General features: G+C 38.2%; 1 protein-coding gene across 1 annotated transcript; it reads left to right on the plus strand.

The window, feature by feature from the left end:
• Positions 1-411: 411 nt before the first annotated feature.
• LOC309706931 (vesicle-associated membrane protein-associated protein B/C-like) lies at positions 412-23,146 on the plus strand. Its single transcript, XM_082533934.1, has 6 exons — positions 412-670; positions 8,937-9,089; positions 15,070-15,173; positions 17,747-17,827; positions 18,827-19,003; positions 20,551-23,146. The coding sequence occupies exons 1-6, from the start codon at positions 613-615 to the stop codon at positions 20,704-20,706; spliced, it is 729 nt and encodes a 242-aa protein (XP_082390060.1). The 5' UTR covers positions 412-612; the 3' UTR covers positions 20,707-23,146.
• The last annotated feature ends 378 nt before the right edge of the window (positions 23,147-23,524 follow it).

Consider the following 23,524-nt stretch of genomic DNA (forward strand, 5'->3'; position numbering starts at 1 on the left):
TCTTTGTGTTTGAGACCATACCATGCAATGGGTAACTGTGCTGCAGAGAAAATAGCTGCACTATTTAATAGCAGAGACATGTAAATACTTTGCATTACATTTTGAATCCACTACCTTAAAAGAGCTCCAATTTACAGACAGAAATGTCAAAAATGTTACAACTATCCCCGGTCTCCCCTACTCGTTCTAGATGTTAGCACTCACTCCACCACAGCGGGTGACAGCAGGTAAACTTAGAAGCGTAACTCTTTAGGCTGAAATTAAAACCTGCATGCTTAAGCCACGTCCTTTCGCTGGATTCAGGTTTCATGAAAAACGCAGGTGGTGTCCCCACCAGCCCTGGGTGCACCCCGGCATCACCCACCCGCCACCTCCTCCCTCTTCACCGCCGGGCGGCTATGCAGAGGCAGTGACGTCAGCAGGCTGTCTCTCACTCCCTTCCTGCTGCATCACAACAGGCGTTAGTAGCTCGAGTAGCAGTAGTTGACCGGGGGGACGGGATATCCACCGCTGATTCATTGATAAATAAACTCTATTGACGCTGCAACACTCGACAACATCCTAACACGGGAACTGGTTGCAGTGCGATAATCCCGCTCCAGCTGTTGGGACATGGCCAGGCCGGAACAGGTTCTGCTCTTGGAGCCTCAGCACGAACTGAAATTCCGAGGTAAGAGGGGAGGGCCCGGTTGTGGCAGGGAGGAGGAGTGGGGGACCTGCCTCTGTCAGCGCTGTTTGGAAGGAGAGGGGGGCACTATTAGGGAACCCATACCGAGCGGGGCTGCAGTGCACATTTTCACAATATAGCCTTCATATGAAAAAGCGAAGGCTGCCCTGAAAGGACGGCAGGTCAGCTGACAGCTAGCTGCAAAGCTAGCTGGATTAGCTCTCAGCGGCTAGGTTAGCCAGGCCCTGTCACACATTTGACCTGCACCAAGTTCCTCTAAAGCGGGTTACAGCTACTAGACACGAAATGTTCACCCATTTAAAAATAGCAACTATAAAAAGATGACACAAGCATAACTGCTCTTTTAGTTCGCCACCTTTCATTGTCCATAAGCTGCAACATCCTTAGCATGTCTGGCTGGCTAACATTAGCTCCTCCTCTGATTGGCTGTCTCGCTCTGCTGGCCAGCCAGCTGTCATTTAATAACTTGACAGCTCACAGGACGGAAAAACTGGGCAACCTGTGCAACTTAATATGATTTCAACTGTGGGTCGTTAAAATTTCCTCAGTCCTTATCGTTTGGACTTTTGAATCAATAATAGATGTCTTGGTGAGACTCGGCATTTGGCTGCAAAATGTCACATTTAGGCCCAGATAATGTTACATAAACACATATGGTACATTTGTACCTGCTTTGGAACAGATTCTGGAGTTCCTGCCATAGTTTGAAACATTAAACGTTTTACTTAAAACTAAGACGCTGATAAATGTAATATTTATACTTGTTTTAATGATACCCTGGTCTCCCAAATGCCTGAATGGTCAGTGTTATTTCGTTTATGAGGCTTAAAGAACAACAAATTACACTTAGTTGTCTTAGCAAAACCAAAAAATAAATTAAATGCCAACCTTTATAATATTTATCACTGAGCTTCAGTGTAGTTAAATGACCTGCAGCCCTCAGCAATTTACACTGTAGCCACTGTTTAAATCCACTCAAAACTATCAGTGCTTGAGCCAGCAATTTGTTGAAGATAGTAATGCCTCCACTGCACACTTGTTAATTGCTTAAGCATTAATATACACTGAAAATGATGAGTAGAGCATAACCAGAATATGTCCCAATACTGTTTTGTTCTTACATTTACGTCTCTCATAAGATGCCACACTTTTCACTGTGTTAGCTATGATAAGCTCCAACCTTCCCACAATCCTAATCAGATAAACTGTTTAGAATGTAGGGTGAGAAAATAGACACCAAAGTGCATTAGTTGTTTACATGTTCGCCCAATAAGTGAAAGATCCCTGGGGGTTGAGTCAGCAAGGGCATTTGGTGTAAAAACTGCCAAATCAAATACGCAGAGCTACTCTCTGTAACGACCCTTTGTGAGTAAGAGAGCAGCCGAATGTTGCTTTTTCGTCTTCCTCTTCTTCAGTTTATTATCATGCTTCCATCACAGCCATATAACAAGAGCCAAATAGAGAAATTGTATTTAAATATTGATTTGTTGTCACTTTTACCACTTTAGTCCAATCTGCTCAAGAAATTTTATGGAAAGACCCAAAATTAAGAATGTGTTAGTCCACCTCTCATTAGGTCTTTAAATTCCCCGGCCTGCTATTTGGCTCTCCAGTTCCTAGCTTCAGCTCCATTTCATCTTAATGACGACGTGATTCAAAAAATATTTTTAAAAAGGGTACACAAATTCATAGCGTAAGTAAGAAAAACTGATTCAGAAGTATTTAGATTTTTGACTCAACAAGGTTGGAAAGCTTCTTTGTAGTGATTTAGGGTAATATTTAACTACAAGTTCATAGTTTTAAAACATCGTACCAAGAGGTTTGGCTATTCTTTAAAACCTCAGTCAGATCCATACCTCGGTTCTGCTTTATTGGAGATGAATAATAAAGAATAGAGAAACATATTTTTACCATAGAGCGTATCACCTGGTTGTGATTGGAACATGAACAAAAAGTGAAAAACACCATCATTATCCTGCTTTAACCATTCATATGGTTGTCGTGCAGTACAGTTCAGTGATCTGTAGCACGGTGACTCCTAATTGCAGCTTCATTAATGGCTAAATCCAGATCATTGTCTTTGCTCATCCCATGGGAGTACTGAACTAATACCATGATAGTTCACATAGTGGCAAGATATGCCTAGCACCACACAGCTGAAGCTCTTCTGAACCTCTACTCCTAATGTTTCCCATTTCAGCTGTTGATTGCCTTTTGGGGGGAAGATGTGGGTCATATTTGCTGTAAGAAAATTCTCTCATAGATTTCCTTTGAGGATTTTTTTGAGTTCTATGTCTCATCCTTATATAACCTCCATGTTTCAGCTACAGGTTCGTTTGGTTTACTTGTGACTATTTACACAACTGTGATTCTGTGTCTATATAAGTGACCCAAAATAGACTATGTGCATCAAAGTAAAGCATTATGTCACCCAGTGTAACAATGTGTCTTATTAACAGATTAAACTAGAAACTCACTATCAATTGGAAAGACTGTTGCTATGGTTACCTATAGTTGAAGCATTGGGTGGATGTTTGGGGTGTTTGTTTGTTACATGACTTTAGTGGACACACATCGCTTTTGGTAAATTCCTTAGCTAGAAAACACAACCTGTAAGGAAATGTAAGAAAAAATATAAGAAAAATAAAATCTAAGTAAAACTGAACAAATAAAGAATCTCAGTAAATAGAAATCTAGTAGAATGAAGTAAAATAAGAGTCATAATAGGTATAAAAATAAATACAGGTATTGTGCCAAGATGTTTTGTTTTACTTCATATGTTTATATGTTTCATATGTTGTTTGTTTAATTTAAGACAAAAAAAAATTAAATGAATGAGAGGTAAAACTTGAGGGGGTAGGGACAAATAAGTAAATACTTCAGCCTACTCCTTTTCAAACAAATAATGGAATGATATTTTGTAATGATTGTGAAGGCACATGTTTGAAATGTTTGAAATAAAAATGAACTGAACTGAACTGAAAATTGTTCCAGTACCTGTTCAGTAAGTGGTGTAGGTCCATGTGTAAACTAGTTTTTTACATAAATGTAAAAGTAAACTGAAGATTAGTGCAAAATTAGACCATGAACCATTTATATGTATCAAAAATATTTCCTTCATTCAAACTGTATGTAGCTAAATCAATTGCAGGGAAAATCAGTAGGTCGGCAGTTTGTATCCCGGTGCAATCAGTTTTTCCAGTATTTGGTTGAGGGGTTCCGTCATCTTTAATTCAACTCTGTCTTTCATCAGTCTTCACTTAACCTTAGAGATCAGTTCTCTTTGGAGGCCAAGCCATCTGTTGCCGGACTCCTCAGATGATATATCTTCATGGCTTTTTGTGATGATTGATAAGAATCTGAACCTGAAGCCTGAAAGAATCCCACATTACTGTATAAAAGTGTCTAATAACTGTTGATCTTAACCAGACAGAAGAAACTGTGTCTTATTGTAAATGAAAATACCACAAATCACATGCCTAGATGTAGGCATGCAGTGTGAAAGCTCAGGAAATACAGAGTGGGTTTGTTAGTAGCAATTTGTCTCTGGTTTTTACAATCTCTAGAGTAAATGCTCTTAAATTCTAGGCACTGGACTTTTTCATTTCTACCCATTTGAATTTTTTGTCAGGGGTAAGGGTAGCAAACCACCCCTTGGTTTTTATCTCCTACTTATAAAATCCAACATCGCATGATGACAGCTTCAGATATCAGCTTCTCATAATAGTTTTTTTTTTTTAACGACCATTTGTGGCCTCTGTGAGTTGGACACTGTCCTGAGAAACCTTCAGGAAGTAGTAGATCAGGTGTACAGTAGTCAGTGGCGTGAGTCCCTTTCATTAAAAGCCTTTAGATCTTGAGCCAAGCTTGTGAAGCTCTGAATTTCCTCTCTGTTTTTGCTCAACAGGGAGTGGAAGTGTCAGTTGCTCTCAATGTTTGCTGAGCTGAAACTTTACCTTGAATCTGGTGTATGTGCTAATTCTGAAATAGCTCCGTGCTTTCATACAGGGAGTTAGTGTGCTTCTCTCAACTGCAAACTTTACCATTACCATAATGGCTACTGTAGGGGACTAATTTGTAGTTTCATCAGAAAGCTTTACTTGATAAAAAGGCTTTCACGATTGGTCAATGTGGTTCGTAGTTGTTGATCAAAATCACAAGACGGAAGACTGTTTTGGAACTTGGAAATTAGCTGGTCAGTAAATGCTGGTTTAAAAGTCTGCACTTTCAGATCGTTTATTGATATATTTTCATCCCTCTAACCATGATATGTATAATAGTAACTATATCTATGACAGCAAAGTGAGAGGAAGCATTGTCTGCAAATAAATGTGGATAGACATGGTCATTTATGGACATTCTTTGCTAATATGGTTTTCCATGATACTGTAACATTCCATTCCATTAATCTTGCTTTCCATAAGGCTGACTGTAAAGTGTGTGGTATTGGCAGCATATTTGCTAAGTTTGGGAAGTCATGCAGCCATTCATCATTGCCCCTCGCCTGACCATGAATTAGCACAGCTCTTACTCAAGCTACTAGGGAAAATACAGGCATTAGTAATGCTTCCAGTTAGGTTTTTGTCCCATCAATAAAAAAACCGGGAATAATTAATTGCATATAAACCTGTGACTCTCAAGCTATACAAGAAATGATATTTGGTCAGTCGGCAACATCAGAAAGGGCTCACAACCTGCAATATCTGCAATGAATATTCTTGTTATATCAAAGAGACTAGTGATTAAACAGTAAGGCTTTCTTCAGCCTCACTGAATAAATCATGTTACATTTATTCATTTCAAGACTCACTGTAGTCATGTGCTAGAGCTCTGGGATCCACCCATATTTCTGTCACCAACATCAAAGTCAAAAGAAAACCTTAACACTGAAGTAGATCTTGATTTACTCTTCACGTTGGGATGAATTACAGTTTTAGATGCTGCTTACTCTCGTGGTGACTATAAAATGAGAAGGCAATAACTACTTATATTTCCTGCTCCTGGACTCCTAAATCAGTGCACGCATGGTATATTTTATACAGTGATTCAAATAATTCTGTTTCAGCAAACATTGATTATTGTTTCAAGGCAATAACTGAGTCACTCGAGACATTCTTTGCTTAAACCAGGACAGCGGATTGGAAATTTCTCACTAAATGACAATATGCATAAATGAACTTGATGTTTAAATGTGTGTATGTTTGAAAAATAATTATTACAATAATCCTTGCAAACACTAAATCACTGCTGATTGGTTAGAATAAAATATAGTGTAGTGTTCAATCCAATATTTAGCTTCTTTTTTTTTTTTAAAAACGCATCATATCTAACAGGACTGAGTAGTATTTAAACTGAATAATTAGTCCGAGGATAATTTGTTCTTAAATGTTTTGTGTGTTGGAACAATTTTCTCTAGTAACTGATCACTGGTACACATCTGCTCTGAACATGCTGTGACACAAATCTACAATAACTATGTTACTTTAAATTCATACAGCTTACTGGACTGAGAATATGCTTTGAGATATTGTTCAAGCTCTGCACGTTAACAACATAACACCCCCCACACCCCTGAATAAAAAAGAAATATTGCCTGACTTAAGAAACTCACTATTTCACTGTTTTAGCAGAAGAAAACAATAACAGCAATATTCGATAAGCTGGGGAAGGGTGCACAAAGTTGTCTTACAGACTGTTCTTAGGTAGCTGTTATCTACGGAAGCGTAGAGCTGCCACCCAGGCAAAAGAAAAATACAAGTGTATCACGTTATAACGTGAAAAGTTTATTGTTCTAACAAGATACTTTTCCTGTTTGTACAATATACTTTCCTGTTTGAACAACATAATATCACGTTATTACAATATACGTAATTATCACGTTCGTACAATATAATATTTATAGTTATCTAACCTATTTAGCATGTACTTGTTTAGGAGCAACAGTCTTCAGAAAATTCACATAAAAGTCTGTTAGGTTCTCAAAACCCTCTTAAAGTATTTTAGGGATTTCCTTGGGGGGGATCCCCTCGTTGAGTCATAAATGAGATTTGGGGCATTTAACTTGTACGGAAGTCAAATTACTGAGCTCTTTTTTTTAATTGTATATTATGCATTTCCACTTTCACTTGTCTAATTTCAGTTTTCTTGCACCATGTAAATACATTACTGGGGCTAATTGATTGATTGCTTACAGCTATATAAACTTGCTTGTTATTCCCCTGCTTTTCCACCCCTTCATTTCATATTACTCTGTCAATTTTGGACATCATTTATTGTCCAGAATTACCTTCACTTGTGTAATTTCATTTAAAAAAATGCTGGAAGCTTTACAAAGCAGTTAAGATGATCCTGGAGGATCATCAAGGACTCCAGTCACCCCAGCCATAAACTGTTCAGACTGCTTTCATCAGGAAGGAGGTTCTGCAGCATCCGGTCCCGTACCAGCAGACTGAGAGACAGCTTTTTCCATCAGGCCATCAGACTGCTGAACACGTCATAGACACCTCAGCTTCACTACTGGAACTTCAACATTATGCACTCCACACTGTATATAAATGCCACTTGTTTTGCACATATTCAACTCTGTATATTTTATTATTATTATTATTATTATTATTATTATTATTATTATTTTATTTTTATTTATTATTATTATTTTTTTTACTATTTAATTTGTAAAAATGTGTATACACACACACACACACACACACACACGTAGGAAAATATTTAGTATACACATCCAGAAATGCATACACTATTATATATTGTACATATATTTATTAGTTTCAGGTTGGCCATTCTTGTATTTTGCTCGTTTGTGTTGTTGTGTTTGCACATCTCTGTTGCTTGTGGGGCTCGCACACAAGAATTTCACTCGCATGTGCTGTGCCAGTGTGCCTGCACATGTGATGTGACAATAAAAGTGATTTGATTTGATTTGATTTGAAGATGGGGGAGAAACTGTAACAGAAAAACATCTCTGGAGTTTTGGAAATACATGTGCAAGGAAGAAAAGAAATTAATAATGACTTCATTTTACTTGAATAGCCTTGAATTTAATGTTGTTAAGCAGAAAAGGGAAAGTGTGTAGCTCTGCAATCCAAGGGAATATTTTAAAAACTTCTTCCATGCTTCTATTATAACGGTTATAGAGTAGCCCATTTCAGACTTGTTTACACTCTGTGTAGTCACTTTAGTTTAGCCTGATGAATTGAATGGGCAGTTATTTACACATCTGTGCAATCTAATGTCACACAGATTTTGTATAGCTTTGTTAGGCTAACGATCCGATCTCTCCCTGTGCATACCTCTGTTGGTGATGCCTGGAAACTTCAGAGCTACAGTCCATGAGGAAAAGCAGCATTATTTTCTAATAGGTTGATGGCAGCCAACAAGGCAAATATTGTGCAGTGTCGATCAATGGAGGTTTCTCCATTATTGATAAATGTGCAGAGCTTAATGCGGCCACAGAGATGTGGCCTGCATCTCCAATGCTGGCTGTAATTAGTTAAATCCAAACTGCATTAGCTGCTCTGTTTTAGATAATGCAGTAGTAGAAGATTTATATTTATGTATGATTTATTTTGTATGTACAGCGTACCTTTCAGTTTTCTATTAATTGAATAATTGTTTTTCTTAACCATGAGGGCAGTGTAGATAAGCTCCATTAGTTTAATTGGCATGAAAACTATTTTTATTCCGATTATGTCAGGTCAAATGAAAAAGCCTTTACATTTCATGCAGCCGATTTGTTACATCACATTAGACTTTGATAGACCACATTCGAATGTCTCACACATACTCGCAGCCCTTTTCCTCTATTATTTACTTTGTTTGAAAAGGGTGCAGTCAGCTTGTTCTTGTTTGTATGTACAGTGTAAATGTGCTTCTTGGCAAAATCTTTGGTAAATATTTATCAAAGAATAAATTGGTTTGTAAATTCATAGTACAAGGTAGTGCAACTTCTCAGTCAAGTGAAACTCCCACACTTGCTTCTGCGTCGATGTGCCAGTTTAAGAAAATTACATTTAAATGATTGTTTCTCAGAAACAGTCACATTATAGTGTCTGTTATCATGTTTTTTCCTCACACTGTTGCTTCTTCTGTGCAGTTGATGTATCTTTATTACTTGGCTCATTTGATTTCATTAACAAGTTGCTTTCTCATTGTCCTTATTTATCCAAAGACAGACTTGTCAGTCTTGTCAACACCAGTTTTTAAGTGTCCACTGTGTTTACTTTCCGCACAGGTCCATTCTCAGACGTGGTCACCACAAATCTCAAGCTCTCCAACCCTACAGACAGGAATGTGTGCTTTAAGGTGAAGACGACAGCGCCGCGTCGGTACTGTGTGCGGCCAAACAGCGGAATCATCGATGCAGGCACCTCAATCAATGTCTCAGGTAAGGATTCAGGGAAGTAGGACTGAGTCAAGTTTATTCACTCGCTGCTTAAAATGGGGTTAGGGTTAGCCTGTGATAAAATGACATGTTAGATCATCTGTCTCAAGTCTTTTAATGGATTGAACAATCATTGCTGCTTATGTGTGAACTATACTGCTGGTCTGTATACATCTGGGAATAATTGGGATCATTATTCTTTCAACAGAGCACCTAGTAAGTTGGGATGGATGATTCTTATACTTCTTAAGAAGGATAGACTTTATACACGGTAACTTACAGAACTCATTGGTTGTCAAGTCAGTATGAAGACAGTGTTATCCATATAATATATAAAGAGATTTGTTCTTGTTACATGAACTTAAAACTGCAACTGCGTGGTATTCCTCCCTCCTCCTTCCATTTTGAAGAAAGCAGGTACTGGCTAATGTTTCCATGTGTTCACCGTCTGTCATTTACAGTCCCAGACTCATTTTACAGTGCACCCTATCTGGTGTCAACAACTGCAGACTGTGTCAGTGGTGCCTGCAGTCAGCAGTGACAAACCAACTGAGTCCGCTCTGTCTGTTTCCTTCATTTTCCAGCCTTGTTAGACTGAGAAGGGTCACAGGTTAGAGCCTGAAAATGAGTTTGCTTCTCTGAGAACGTACTCACAGTGGCAGCTGTATAGGCATAGTCTGTGGTTACTTTAAGTCCTATGTCTTTAGGGAGTACTCAGGCTGTATTGAAGCAGGGTGTTTAACAGGATAGAACTGAGGCCTGGGCTGTATTGCAGGACATGTGGCTTTAAAAAAAGAAAAAGAAAAGTTGAACACATGCGTTATTTCAATGAAAAGCGGAGGATTATTTAAGATCTTACATACATATTGTAAAGTGATGAAATTTTTTTTCATCACTTTACATTTTGGATTAATTTTTTTCTTTTTTTCATTAGTATGTGGTTGTGTAGAGTACTAAATGATAGCTCTGTGGCTCTCCTGTTGGTTTGACATCTTTTATCACTGCAAGTGCCCATTAGCACAGTGCTGGTTTTGGCCAGTGCACTTTAATCTCCATTTCATTTTGGCACACAGAACACCACTTAATACATATGTTCTTTATTTATAGTTTAAAAAAAAAGACTTAACTAAATATTGCTCAGTAAACAATGCATGCTAATTAAGACTAATTTACATGCCTTGTTGTGACTTAATACTAAAGGCAAAAAATGAACTACTATCAACAGATGTCATAGGTGCTTAATCCAATGTACAATCCATCTACAGTACATTTAGAAGCATTTCCTTTCTGAAAATAAGAACACAAACATCCTGCAAATTTTAACATTTCCATATATGCTATTTACAAGGTTAGTAGTTTGATTTATCTATTTGAAAGAAGAGACTATTTTTTTTTACTTTTTAACCTCCTGATTTATTTTCTAAGACTTTCGTTTTAACTGATTTTTTTTTTTTTTACACATTACTGTGAATTTAAGTATACGTTAGTAGTGTTGGTTCACCCTAAAACACTGATTTCATTTCTTTAAATGAAACTCAGCATTGACTGAGACAGCCGTAATATTACAGAATAGTTTGAAATATAACTTCTGGAGTTTTGCGAGCAGTTGTTAGCTGAATGTTGACATTTTCAAAGGGGTATGAATAAGCATAAGCCACAGTTCACAGTTTTCAGTAATTCTGAGGTGGTGGTATTACAGCCATGCACCAGCACAGGCACCAATGAGCAATATGGCTGTTGAACTCAAGAAATTCAAAAAATGAAAAACAATTAAACCTCAACTTTCAGATTTTATGCTTTGTAAACCTCGAGATTAGAACCGTCGAGTTTTGTGTAATAAAAAAATATAAAGAAGAGTTTTGTTTATTTTAAAGAAAGCTTCATGTCAGTGTGTTTCATTCCTGGTCTTAAAAGCTCTCTGAAACACTGGACTGTTTAAGAAGTCGAAATAAACACTGCAAGTTGCTATACCAACATTACTAATAAGAATAAACTTTTCTGTATACTGAATGCATGAAAGGTCTCTCCCAAAATAACTTGCCAGTATCTGCACTGGCGATATGACCAAAATCTCATATCCCGATATAAGAATTCTATCGTCCGATAACGATATAAATCACACAAATGTATCATTTTCTGTAAATTCTGTGAATCTCGGGCAGCTCGACTTGCGGGAAGTGTTTCCAGCTACACGTCATGTAGCTGGAGTCGAGTGTTTTAACCGATGTATGAAACGATACATTTTTAGACATAAGTAGTAAAGGCCGCCGTTTTCTTTGTGAGTATTTATTACACGGCGTGCTGCGGGGAAAAGCCTGTTCTAACGTTTGAGTCTAAGGTTTATTTTTTAGCACCTGGCGGCTCTTTTTTACTTCTCATCCGTAAATGATCTGCTCTTTCACGTGATTCAGTTTATTTTTGAAAAGTCTCAACAGGATCTTGAGCTTTATTGTGAAAGGTTTATGTGGAACATAAACAAGCGGACACGCGATGCTGTTACCGTCGTTGTTGGTAACCACAACGCATAAAAACAGACGCTTGTCCGTCCGTAGTGTGGTTATATAAAATATAAGAGAAAGAGAGAACTTTAAGAAATTAATATAGCCCCTACAGTGACCATCAAAACGATGAAAAAATATTGCCGTAAACAGTTTATTTTGCGACACCACGAAACAAACGATAGCGTAAAATGAAACTATAGATGTTTTTTATATCGTCATCCGATATATCGTTATATCGAACAGCCCTAATCTGCACTGAGGGACGAACTCAAACATTTCGTTCGTGTCACACTCCTATAGCCTCTGTTTAAGAGGATTGCAAGTCATCTGTAACTTGTTTCAGTCCAGTTTGTCTCGTATTTCCAGGATGTGCACAATAGTTGCACAGACATCCTTGTGTACCACTGCATACCTACAAACCCATGATTTGCCATTTGTTGGCTTAGCAGTGGACTCGCAGTGCTTTTTGAAGCTCAGCTTTGCTGTAACTGTATATGTTGAATGTAGCTACAACCACAGGAATGTTTCTGGTCTTGATTGGTGTTATGTAGCAGTATCCAGTGGAAAAATATCTGGCATAAATGTTTAAAAAATCCTCGAGTCCACAAATATTGAGCTTGTTGTGGGAATATGTCAGAAGTTCTCCTGACATACTGGGGACAGAAAAGCAAAATACCTTCCCACAGTAAAACAAATAACAGTTTTGTTGTCGCTGCTGTCCGAATTGGTTTCATTAGATTGTCTTGTTCTCGTTTCCTCCATGCCTGTGTTATGACAGGACATGAAACTGAGTCTCCAGTCAAGTTCTCATTCATTCAGTAGTGACACATGGATTTGAGTGTTTATGGCTGTGATCTTTTCTAATATTCACATTAGCTTGTTACCTACCAAGAGTCTTGTAATTGAAGTTGGACTCTAAATAGAAGCTGATTCCATGAAATATGTGGTGGATTGAAGTGCTGCTAATGTTGGGATATTTCTCACTGTGATATACACATGGTGGTGTAGTCGGTTACTTTTTCCTTTTGAAATATATTAAATAAGACAGACCCAAGAGAGCACAATCAGGAGTAAGAGCCTGCTAACCTGAGAAGTCTGAATAAATATACATATTTATTTATATTTTATGTGAGTTTCATCTTATATGCTGGTAAATTTTCCCTCTTGGCTTCTTTCTTCACAACTCCCCCAACTTAGTTCTCTTCCTCACTCCCACGCTCCCACACCATATTGTCTCACTAGGTTTGGTGATCTTTGACAAGGTCTTTGTGTTGACTAATACTGAACAAAGTGGCCAGGGAGTGCCCTGTGACGTGTCAGGCTTCTCTTAATGAGATTGTAAAAGGATGCTGTTATAGGTAGAGGGCGTAGTAATGAGCTTTTATGATCATATATCTTGTTTCATATCATATTGTTTTAATAATGTTGTTGGATTCACCTCATTTATCGTGCTGTGCTTAAACTTGGATATAATCCTCTATTTTTCTGGCCCACCTTCTGTTACTTAATCTTTGTTTTATTGCCAGACAGCTCTTTTTGTTTCTGTTTTCTTTTTTTAAACTGTTGTATGCTGCAGATAATCCACTTTTTAAGGGGCCAGAGAAGTCTAGTATATTACACACTTACCGAAACTTACTGGCTTTTCTGCTTTTTTTTTTTGAATAGCATATTTGTAGACTAAGACCAACAAATACATTTTACAGCAGATGAATGAGTAAATCCCACTATAGTTGATCTCCAGGGCCTGCTTTACAGGAGCCAGTAGTTGCTTGTAACTCTGGTGTGAGCTGGTTTTCTCAGAGGACACAATTAATTAGTGACAGGAGAAATTTCTTTTAACCACCTCTTTTAACTTTCACCTCTCTAATGGTTACATTCATCATCAACAAACAGGCTGGCAATTACCCTTCTGTTTGACCGTGTTGATTACAATTAGCCTCTTTGAGTTTTATAAATTATTGCCCAGTGTGAAGAATACTAAATCATGCCATTAGCAGAAGTAGCTCTTGGTGTAAAGGTGTAATCAAAGGGGGTAGATCAAAGATGATTTAAATCACTTTTTCTCCTACTGAGGCTGTGCTTTTTTCCATCTCAAGCTTTGACTCAGGATCATTTAATGTTATTCAGCGTTGCTTAAAGAACTTGCAAGCTTTCCTGACTCTATTTTCTTGTATTGTCCCCTTGGACCCAAGGTAGATGGCTGTGCAAATTGAGTCTGACTGAAACAGGACGTTCTCAATCTGTTCATGCCGTCTGTTTCTGATTTGCAATATTGAGCTACACTGATTGCTGTAATGGTGCACTACATCACTGAGGTTTTTCACTCTAGGGAGACTGGGGATGTGCCACATCTGAACACTGCCCTGATAGCTAGGCTGTTTGTTCCTAGGAAAAACCAAAGAATCATGCTGGCATTGTACTGATTTAAAAACATCTTTCAATTATATTGTGATTTAAAACCTGTAGTCAAAGGAGTAAAACATTTTCCATCAATAGCCATCTTCATCCTCTCTGCAATTCAGTCCCCTATACTAACATAAGAAAGGGATTGCTGTATATCATTGTTACAGCTCCTCTCAGTGACTGGAATAACGTCAAATGAGCCACGAGTGGCTGTGAGGACTGATGTGGTGATGGGCTAAAGGAGTATTCCAGCTCCACACCTGCTTTCTGTTAGACTGATATGTAATGTTAAAGAAGAAAAAGACAGAGTTGGATGCTGTTAGAAAAATTACCCCTGAGGATTTTTGTAGATCTGTCAGTGTTTCGCCGTCATGGTAACATGAAGAAATCCTCTTTAGCCCCCCCCCCCCCCCTTTTTTTTTTTCTTCATCATGGGCAAACTCAGACACCCTTTGCTCAGCCTGACAAATACACGAGATGCACAAGTATATAAAAACTCAACGTTTTCTCTCTAAGCTGGGGACTGAACATTAGTTTAGACAGAAAAAGTAACAAAGTTGGGAACCAAAATTTTATTTATTTATTTTATTGCCATGTTTCACTCACAAATCATAATCTCTTCCTACCTGTCTGCGGAAGTTCCTGCACGTGATTCAAACAAGAGATGTGTTTTCCCAGCTCCCTTGGGGATGGGAAGTGGCAGTGAGGTTTGAAAAATGGGGAAATAAAACTGAGGTCTTCGCGACAAAATGAAACGATAGTATTCTTTTTGGGGATTTCCTGGGGTCTGGGCTGGAGCTTTGGTAACTTATCCAAATTTTTCCTTCTATAAATAATAATTCTTTCTTTACTGTTGTAAAATTTTTCCTTTCTTTGCTTTCACATGCGTGTTAATTGCAAGCACCTTTTCAAACAGCATTTTCTTCTTTTTCCTTTTTATTTATTTAGTTTATTGATACTAGAGAGTCTTATAATTACAAGACAGTACAATTTAAAGAAAATATTCAGAAACAATTTTTGGAAGCAGACTAAATGTTTTTACTTTCTGTGCTGACATTAACTTTCTGTTTGTATTTCAGTTATGCTGCAGCCTTTTGACTATGACCCCAATGAGAAGAGCAAACACAAGTTCATGGTTCAGTCAATGCTAGCACCTCCTGACATGACTGACATGGAGGGAGTGGTGAGTGTGTCTCATTGTTCATAGCTTTTAGCATGTGCTTATTTTTACGTGCATGCTTTAAAACAGAAATACTTTGTACATAGATGCATTACAGTTATGCATATATAGGCATGTGATAGGATTAACCTCTTCCAAATATACCTGTTAAAATAAATGAGTCCTAAATTCAACATATGACACATTACACCATATCATTATTTAACTAAAACTAAACCAACATGCAGAAGCAGTGTGTGAAAAACTAAGTACACACTTACTACTTTCATATGAATTTAGAGGGTAAGTAGCAGCCAGCTGTTTGCTAGTCAAATGCACTTGATTAACTGACTGTTATCGAGTGTGACCACATCTATAAAAGCAGGAGTTTTGGCAGTTTGCTGGTCAGCACAATGCTAGGGAGGAACAACCTGCACAAAACGTCATTTGGTGATAACCAAAGCATATCAGCACAAACACGTCATATCAACCTTCAGCCATAGTGGGGCAAGGGTTATAATTTGGACTTGTATTGTAACCACAGGACCTGTGTACTTTGCAGTCATTGAGTTAACTATGAACCTCTCTGTATACCAAAGTATTCCAGAGTCAAATGTGCATCCAACAGCTTGGACAATGATCCCAAGCACAGCAGTAAATCCATGAAATAATGGCTGGATCATTGCAAAACCTTGATTCTTTTCTTTTTCAGTCAAAGTCCAGATCTCAGACTGAGTGAAATGTTGTGGCAGAACCTTAAATGCCTGCAAACCTCAATGAACTGAAGCAATGTTGGAATAAAAAATGGACCAACATTCCTCTACAACTATCTGAGTGACTGATGGTGTCAATGAATGCTGAAGGTTATTGCTGCCAAATGTGGATCAACATCATGGGGTGTAATTAGTTTTTGACACACTGGTTCTACATTTTAGCTTGATTTGTGTTAAATAGTGACACAGTGTAATGTGACGCTTGTGCCTGTGTTGAGTTTGTATTCAAATAATTCTAAAACCTAGTAACATTTTAGTTTTTTATTATGTCCTAAAACCTTAGAAGGTGTACTTTTTTCACATAACTGTGCATACATTAAATTTTACTGTGAAGGAAGAGGCTGTTAATCTACGCCCTTCCCACACTTAATGCAAGCCTGTGCTGCAGTGCTGGCACGCAGCAACAAAACACATTTAGCACAGTTTAGTCATAACATCATGTGTGGTCTGAGAGACATCTTTGTGATGACTGGCCCACATTTAAACACCTACATACTTGTGTAGCTATCTCATTAATATGACAACAGGCATCTTGCGAATTTGTTTTAATGTAGTGACACACATGAAAATGCATAGAATCAACAAGAGGGACGGTTACAATAGACATGCTGTATTAAATCAGAGCTTGAATTCTGGTGGGGTTTTGTGGGTTTTTGTGCAAGGTTGTGACTGTAACACAAGTTAGATGTGAAAGCAGATTTTTAAGGTGGGGGTTGTAAGAAGAGCACAAGTCCTGTTGGTGACATGCTTCTGTCAGTTGTTTGTTTGAAACAATATGTGGAGTCAGTGAACAATGGACAGACTACTCTCATAATGGTCCAGTTGTTGGTGAAAATATGTAAGATGACCCTAAGCATACTTGATATTTAAAACCAGGCTGAGTCAGTATTGGATAAAGCAGTACTCAGAGATGCTTTGCCATACCTGGAAATTCCACACACTTTATCTAATCCCAAGAGAAGTGTAACTCCATTTGGTATGATATTTAAACGTGGGGAACCTGGGATTATATGCTTGCTTGGAAATATTTTGAAGTCTGAGAATCTTTAAAGCACTAACATATTCTAAAAGATAACTCAAACAATGCAAAGACTTGGAAAACAAAACATGCATATGTGGTTATTGCCTAAAATGGACCATCAAGTTTCTCAAATTCTACCAAAACCTAGTTTAGCAAGGGCACATTGGCAAAGCTCAAAGTGTGTTACTGTAACATACATGACAGCACTCTCTTCTGTCTAAATTAAATTATTATTCAATTTACTCTGAATAGTAATTGCATAATTATTCAGGCTAAATTCCTGGTTTTAATAAAACATGGAAAGAAAGCTGTGCCGACAGAATGCATAAAATGACTAAAGAGAAATGACTTCACCTGAGTGCTCTTAAAGATTGAAGAGCCAAATTAATTCACAAGGACATTTTGTGTTAATATCCACTTATTTGTGTATTTCTTTCTTTCTTTTTTGCAACTCTGTCTTGAACCAAAGAGAGATTTAAACAAATTATTAATAAAGAATCAAGAATTATTTATTTGGCTGTTTAGCTACAATAAAAATGTCTTTATGGAGATGCAGAATTTAATTAAATTTTTTTTCCAAAAAGAGTGGAAATACTGTATGCAATCTCACCTATTAAAACACACACGCACACAAAGCCTATACATCTTGTTTTCTTTTCATCTAGCAGCTAGCTGACTTTATTTTACTCTGTTGCTCTTTTTCTGTTTTTATTCACACCATTTTTAAAAAAATATATATACTTGTTTATTAGTGAGGGACATCAATGCATGTTGTCCATATCTTTTTCTTTCTACCTTTCTAGTGGAAGGAGGCTAAACCAGAGGAGCTGATGGACTCCAAGCTGAGGTGTGTTTTTGAGATGCCGACGGAGAACGAAAAAACGGTATGCACACAGACCTATCCCCTTTTCTTACCATGCATGTGCGTTTGTCTCCTGCAGATGTGATATCAGAAACAGTTATGTTTTTATCATGTTTTTTATTATTCTCTAAGTGACTGTAATTAGCCCAAGAAAGAGTCCAGTGTTTAATTTCAGTTGTGAGTATGTCAATCACTATCTGAAGTCACTAGCCAGCTTTTTTTTCCTACTGTGCAGCCTCTTTTTGTTTTGGGGTTTTTGTTAATGTGTCGCAATGGAAAGCGGCATTATATATTAGGTGGTGTTTATTGTTGTTTTCCAGTTCCCCATCTTGCTATTGCTCTGCTGTATCTGCCTTCTTTATCCTGTATCTATCAGTCTTCATCTCTTTTCTTCTTTTTGCTCTCTTTTACCACCCCGGGTTTGTTCTTTTTATCGAGCCGCTTATGTTTGAACATTTTTGTAGCATTTCCCTCCTCATCATCTTCTCCATCTTGTCCCACTTTCCTCTACATCTCTCTTCCTGCCTCAGCTGCACTCATAGCCATCAACAGCCCTTCAGAGACTCTCACATGTGGTTTATTGTTGTTGTTGTGATTCCTCTCAGACCTCATATTCCGCTCAGCTGCAGAGACATTATTTCGTCATAATATGAGTTGAGAGAAAAGGGACCTGTGGTAGTTGTTTTCAATTCATTATGAGCTGAGAAATACATACACATGTCTCCCAGTTGGCTCTGTACACCGCAGAGTCCGTTATGGAGAGATAATGCTGATAGAAACCAGCTTGATCCATTTACAAAAGGCACCCCTGTGTGAACTCTCAGACTGGAGAGGAGGTTTTGTGTGCATGCGTGTGTGTGTGTGCGTGTGTGTGTGTGTATATAGAGCAAGTCCCAAAATGTAAACACAAAGTTGTACCTGTGTGCCAGCAAAGACATCATACAGAATCACCATGGAGATATTTTAGCATCAACAGTCAACTTACTGCATTACAACTTTTCTCTCTGTAACCCACTTACAGCATGATATGGAGTCCAACAAGATGATGTCGTCCAGCTCGCTGAAGTCAGAGTCCTCGCTGCCTGTGAAGTCAATGAGCTCCACCCTTGATGATGGGGAAGTAAAGAAGATCATGGAGGAGTGCAAGAGGCTGCAGATGGAGGCTCAGAGGCTACGGGAAGAAAACAAACAGATCAAAGTGAGTAAAATGACTCAAGACTGTAGACACAGGTCTTTATACAGATATTACGGGCTGCAAAGGCTTTACTGAAGGGAATCAGTTGGTAGTAATTCCAGTTTGTCATTTCAAGCTCAACACTTTCCAGCGTGTTAGTGTTACAGTACAAAATGTTACATGTCTTTATATTTTGCTGTCAAAGAGCCAAACAATATTTATTATAGTGGTCTTGAGCGAGTTCTCCAGGCTTTTTGGTATTTCAAAGTTCTTGTTTGGACATTGGCTGCCTTTTCCAGTCCTTGTACCTCACCATTTTGATCCTAATCACACTGCACAAGTTTCAGTATTTCCAATTTTCCTAGCAAAATATGATTGGTGAATAATGGAGAGTGGCTCAAGACTTTTGCACGGCTCACAAAAATATAATTTTAGCGGTGGCTCAAGTGGGACATCCACTAATCACAGGGTTGGTTTAATCCCCCTGCTCCATATGTGCCACGTGCCCCCTAGATTTATGGACTGAATAATTTCCCACAGAGTTAACATATGTAAACGTGTAACTACAAATAGTTTTAGTCTTGTAAAACAAAGAGGGACAAACAGGTCCAGCTTCACATAAAGACTCTTGGGCATTGTCAACTTACAGATTATAATTATTTGTAGGTTTGGTATTAGAGCTTAATCGGGCCAATGAAAATATTTTGCTTTGAGGCTTGACTCAAAAGCAGAAAGTGATATTCTGCTGATTAAACAAAGAAAACCATCTCAGTCATCAAAATTAGCAGATGACATCACTGAACATCATGAATCACCTCTGTGTTGATTATTTTTTGTACTGATTGATAGCTGATTGATGTTTACAATCAAGATAAGCTAATTAAGTAGAAGTGTTTAGTCACACAAAGCAGTGTCCTCCACCCAGGCCAGTAACTCACAATTAAGGTTTGCATGGAGTACAGCTGCTGATATCTTTAATCGGTAGCAGACCTCAAGGTTTAAAGCTTGTAAGCTCGCAATTTTGCAAATCAATGAGTATGCCATCAGTCACTAGCATCATTGGTTTCAAATTAGTTTTTGTAAAAGTTCGGTTCAAAATCACACGCACACACGCCTACGCTACAGACGTCCAAGAGTGAGTTGTCCTCCCTTCAAACACCACCGCCTCCTCCCCTTTAAGTTCTTGCCAGAGGCAGAACGACTGTTGGCTGCTCCTGCGGCTGAGATTAAACTAACAGAGAGCCCCCCCCACCCGCTGCTGGGAAATGAAGTGTGTTAAACCCTGGCGCCTTGTGCGTTCCTTTGGGGGTTTGGGTCAGATGAGCATTTAAGCAGATCCGATTTCTCTGAGCTAATAAATAAATACTCTTATCTTATTAACTGATTGACAAACCGACCATTTCTTAACCCATTGTTGTCCTTTCTTATTTCTCGTTTCCACATTCCTTTTTCTTTATTTCACTCACTCATCACTGCTTCCCTGTCATTCCCTTCTCACACACATCCTTTCATCATTTCATATTTATTCCTTTCACTCCCCTTTTTTCCCCTTTCCCGTGTCCCCAATTCAGGAGGATGATGGTCTGCGGATGAGGAAGAGTAACATCATGTCACCTCAGCACCCCTCAGTCGCGATGAAGAAAGAGGAAGGGATGAGCGCCCGTACGGTGGCCCTCATTGTGCTCTTCTTTGTGATGGGCATCATTGTGGGGAAGTTGGTCTTGTAGAGCACAGTGCAGTTCGGTCGGCCGCAGCATGGGGATGAAAACAAACACTGGATTTGGAATTTTGGATTATAAAACGCCATATGTGCTGGGTAGGGGGTGGTACTAGTTTTGATTCAGTCTCATTTATGTAAAATAATTCAAAAGGTAATGTATGAGGAAAAAAATGAAGAAAAAAACAACTTGTCATGTTATGAACAAACCTACTGTTACAGGTCTTGCCTCTACGTAATCATCACATTGTCATTCTGGCTCTCTTCCCAAAGTTTCACATAATAGAGTTGACTGGTTCTGTGGGTGGGAGAATGATGGAAACATGAATTAACACTTGTGATTCAGACCAGTGGATTTTCTAGCACTGGCGAAGTAGTGTTGGTGCGATTGAGTCAGTTTGCAGTCGTGCAAATGTCATTCTAGTGTATTGATGTTTCTTTTTCTAAGCGACGGAGGCCAGAGCCAATGTATATGAATACAAAATCACCCCACTGTACAGTATATCCAGGTGTTCCTTCCAGCGAAACCCCCTTTAAGGAAGGGATTTACCAGAGAGATGATCCACACAGTTGGGGGTTTTACACACACACACACACAGGGCTATCTCCTCCAATCAGAGGCTTTGTAAAATCAGCTCGTCTTTGATTGTATGACAACTTTGAGCAGTGTATGAAACACTATGCCGTAGGTGTTTTCTTTCCTCATGACCTTTTTTTCTTTTCACTCTACCGTATTTCCCTCACTTGTCACTCACTGCTCACTGCATCCTCCGACTGTCAGAGGGGGATGTGTTTGATTGCATGCGTTCACGCAGAGTGTTGCATCTGGACTTTTGAATCTAAATTAGCTGCTTTTTATAATGGTGATAATATAATGTCATTTGGCTGTAGGTTTGCACAACTACATTTCTGATTTTTTTCTTTTGTGTTTTGTTGCATTTTTATGATTTTATTTTGAGTAATTTTGTTTTGTCGTTAGGTTTGATGCATTTAAGAATATTGCAGCTACCTGAAATGAGGATTAGATCAGTTGTGTAAATCCAGATGAAAGTCTTGCCTTGTGACCTGTTGGGGTGCAAGTTATTCTCAGGCCAAGTTGGAGGTGTATTATGTACAGACGCACATACACAAAGCATGCGTGCACATAATGAGAAACCATAAAACTAAAAGACGGTGCATGAAGGAGGAGTGGTTTTATGTCACTGACAACAGAAAACCACGTTAAGGTCCTCTTGCAATGTCCAAACACATTAAGCTTTGTCCTTTCCAGCTCTTTTCATTCTCTCATATTGTCCTTTAACCATACATTTGTTTATTTGGGGCAAATGTATGTCAGAGATCAGCCGAGTGTTTTAAGCTGCCTAAACCTGCTTTCTTTGCTTACTCACGCTCTGCAGGTCTCTGTTCAGTTTTTTTGGGGTGTTTGTTGAGCATTTTTCTGTCACTTAAAATGTTAAATCCTCACTGCATTTGAAGTTGTGTTCATTTTAATGCACTAAAGGTTACGAGTGTTTCTCCTTTGAACTTCCTGCCTCACATGATGCTTTCTTTGGTTGTTGTTTTTCCATGAAGTGAAAGGTGGGAAAGTATACAGTCAGCTACAGCCTTGAGGGGACCACATGATGACAATGTACTGTTTCCACAACCTTCAGAAATAATAATAATAATAATAATAAAAAAGAAACATAAAGCATTCTCAAATTGTTTCAGCTCCAAATTTGCATATAACACGGGAGAGCGTTTGTTATTCTGCTCTGCATTAAAAAAAAAAACAGCTGGTCATATTTGTATCCCACTTTCAGTAAACTGTTGAACAGACGCAGGAGTCCACTCCCCTTTGCTGAAAGATATCTACGGTTAATTTAGCTGGCGGGTAAGCGTTTAAACAAACACGTGTATGTTTCGACTGTATCTCTATGAAGTCGGTGGGTTGAGGATGACTTGCTGCTTAAAGGGAGGGCAAAGCGAACCTAAAACTAGTCTCAACTTGGGTTCTCAGACCTGGGTCATACAGTGCTTGCAGAAAATTGTTCTTGTTTAGTGAATCCTGACTGGAGTATCAGAACCTTTTTACACAAGAAAAATACCCTAAAACATCAGAATAATCCATTTATGTGACTGAAAATGTAACTTTACCACTGCCCCGGTGCAGTAAACTCCATCAATTTGCTACTTCAAGGCGGATTATACAAACAAAAATGATTATGTGTGAACACTAATCAACCCAGGCCTGGTCGTAAAACACATGACACTGATCTGTCCTGGAGCCTGACCATCACCGTGATCAATGTAAGCAGTTAAGAAACTGTTTTGTATGTATATAAATAAATAAGTCTATCTGAGAAAAAGATTGATATTCCTAGTCAAGTAGTCTCTCTGGTGTATAAAAATAACCCAACCTGGTTGGACTATGTAGCATCTTAATAAATTAAATGAATAAAGCCCCTAAATCACTGTGTGGCGTTATTTCCTGTTACGTATGAAAGGCTACAGTGTGACCATCATTATACACATGTGGCATTTTAAAAATATTTATTCTTTTAAAGTGTCTTTAAAATCAGGGATGGGATTGTGGTAACATTTTAGGGTGGGAAAATATGTTCGAAATAAAGATATTTGGTCTGGAGATGACAAATTAATCTACTGCTCCTTACAAAACTGGGAAGACTCGACTACTAGCAGACAATGCTTAAAAAAAACATTTTGATAGAGACTTTTTTTTTTCTTCTTTTGTAATTCTCTGACACTCAAATCTCGTCACAACCTGGTTGTTAAACATTACCCACAGTGCAACTTAAATGGTAAATAGACTGATGGTCGTAGAGCAG

Source organism: Aulonocara stuartgranti, assembly GCF_965226115.1.
Source record: "Aulonocara stuartgranti genome assembly, chromosome: 5".
In the NCBI taxonomy this organism is placed as follows: Eukaryota; Metazoa; Chordata; class Actinopteri; order Cichliformes; family Cichlidae; genus Aulonocara; species Aulonocara stuartgranti.

Bases quoted from the DNA above. Each gene is read 5' to 3' on its own strand.
- LOC309706931 (XM_082533934.1), top strand. From the start codon at position 613: ATGGCCAGGCCGGAACAGGTTCTGCTCTTGGAGCCTCAGCACGAACTG. The intron at 9,090-15,069 runs GTAAGGATTCAG...TTTGTATTTCAG, and splicing joins CACCTCAATCAATGTCTCAG to TTATGCTGCAGCCTTTTGAC. The intron at 17,828-18,826 runs GTATGCACACAG...ACCCACTTACAG, and splicing joins CGACGGAGAACGAAAAAACG to CATGATATGGAGTCCAACAA.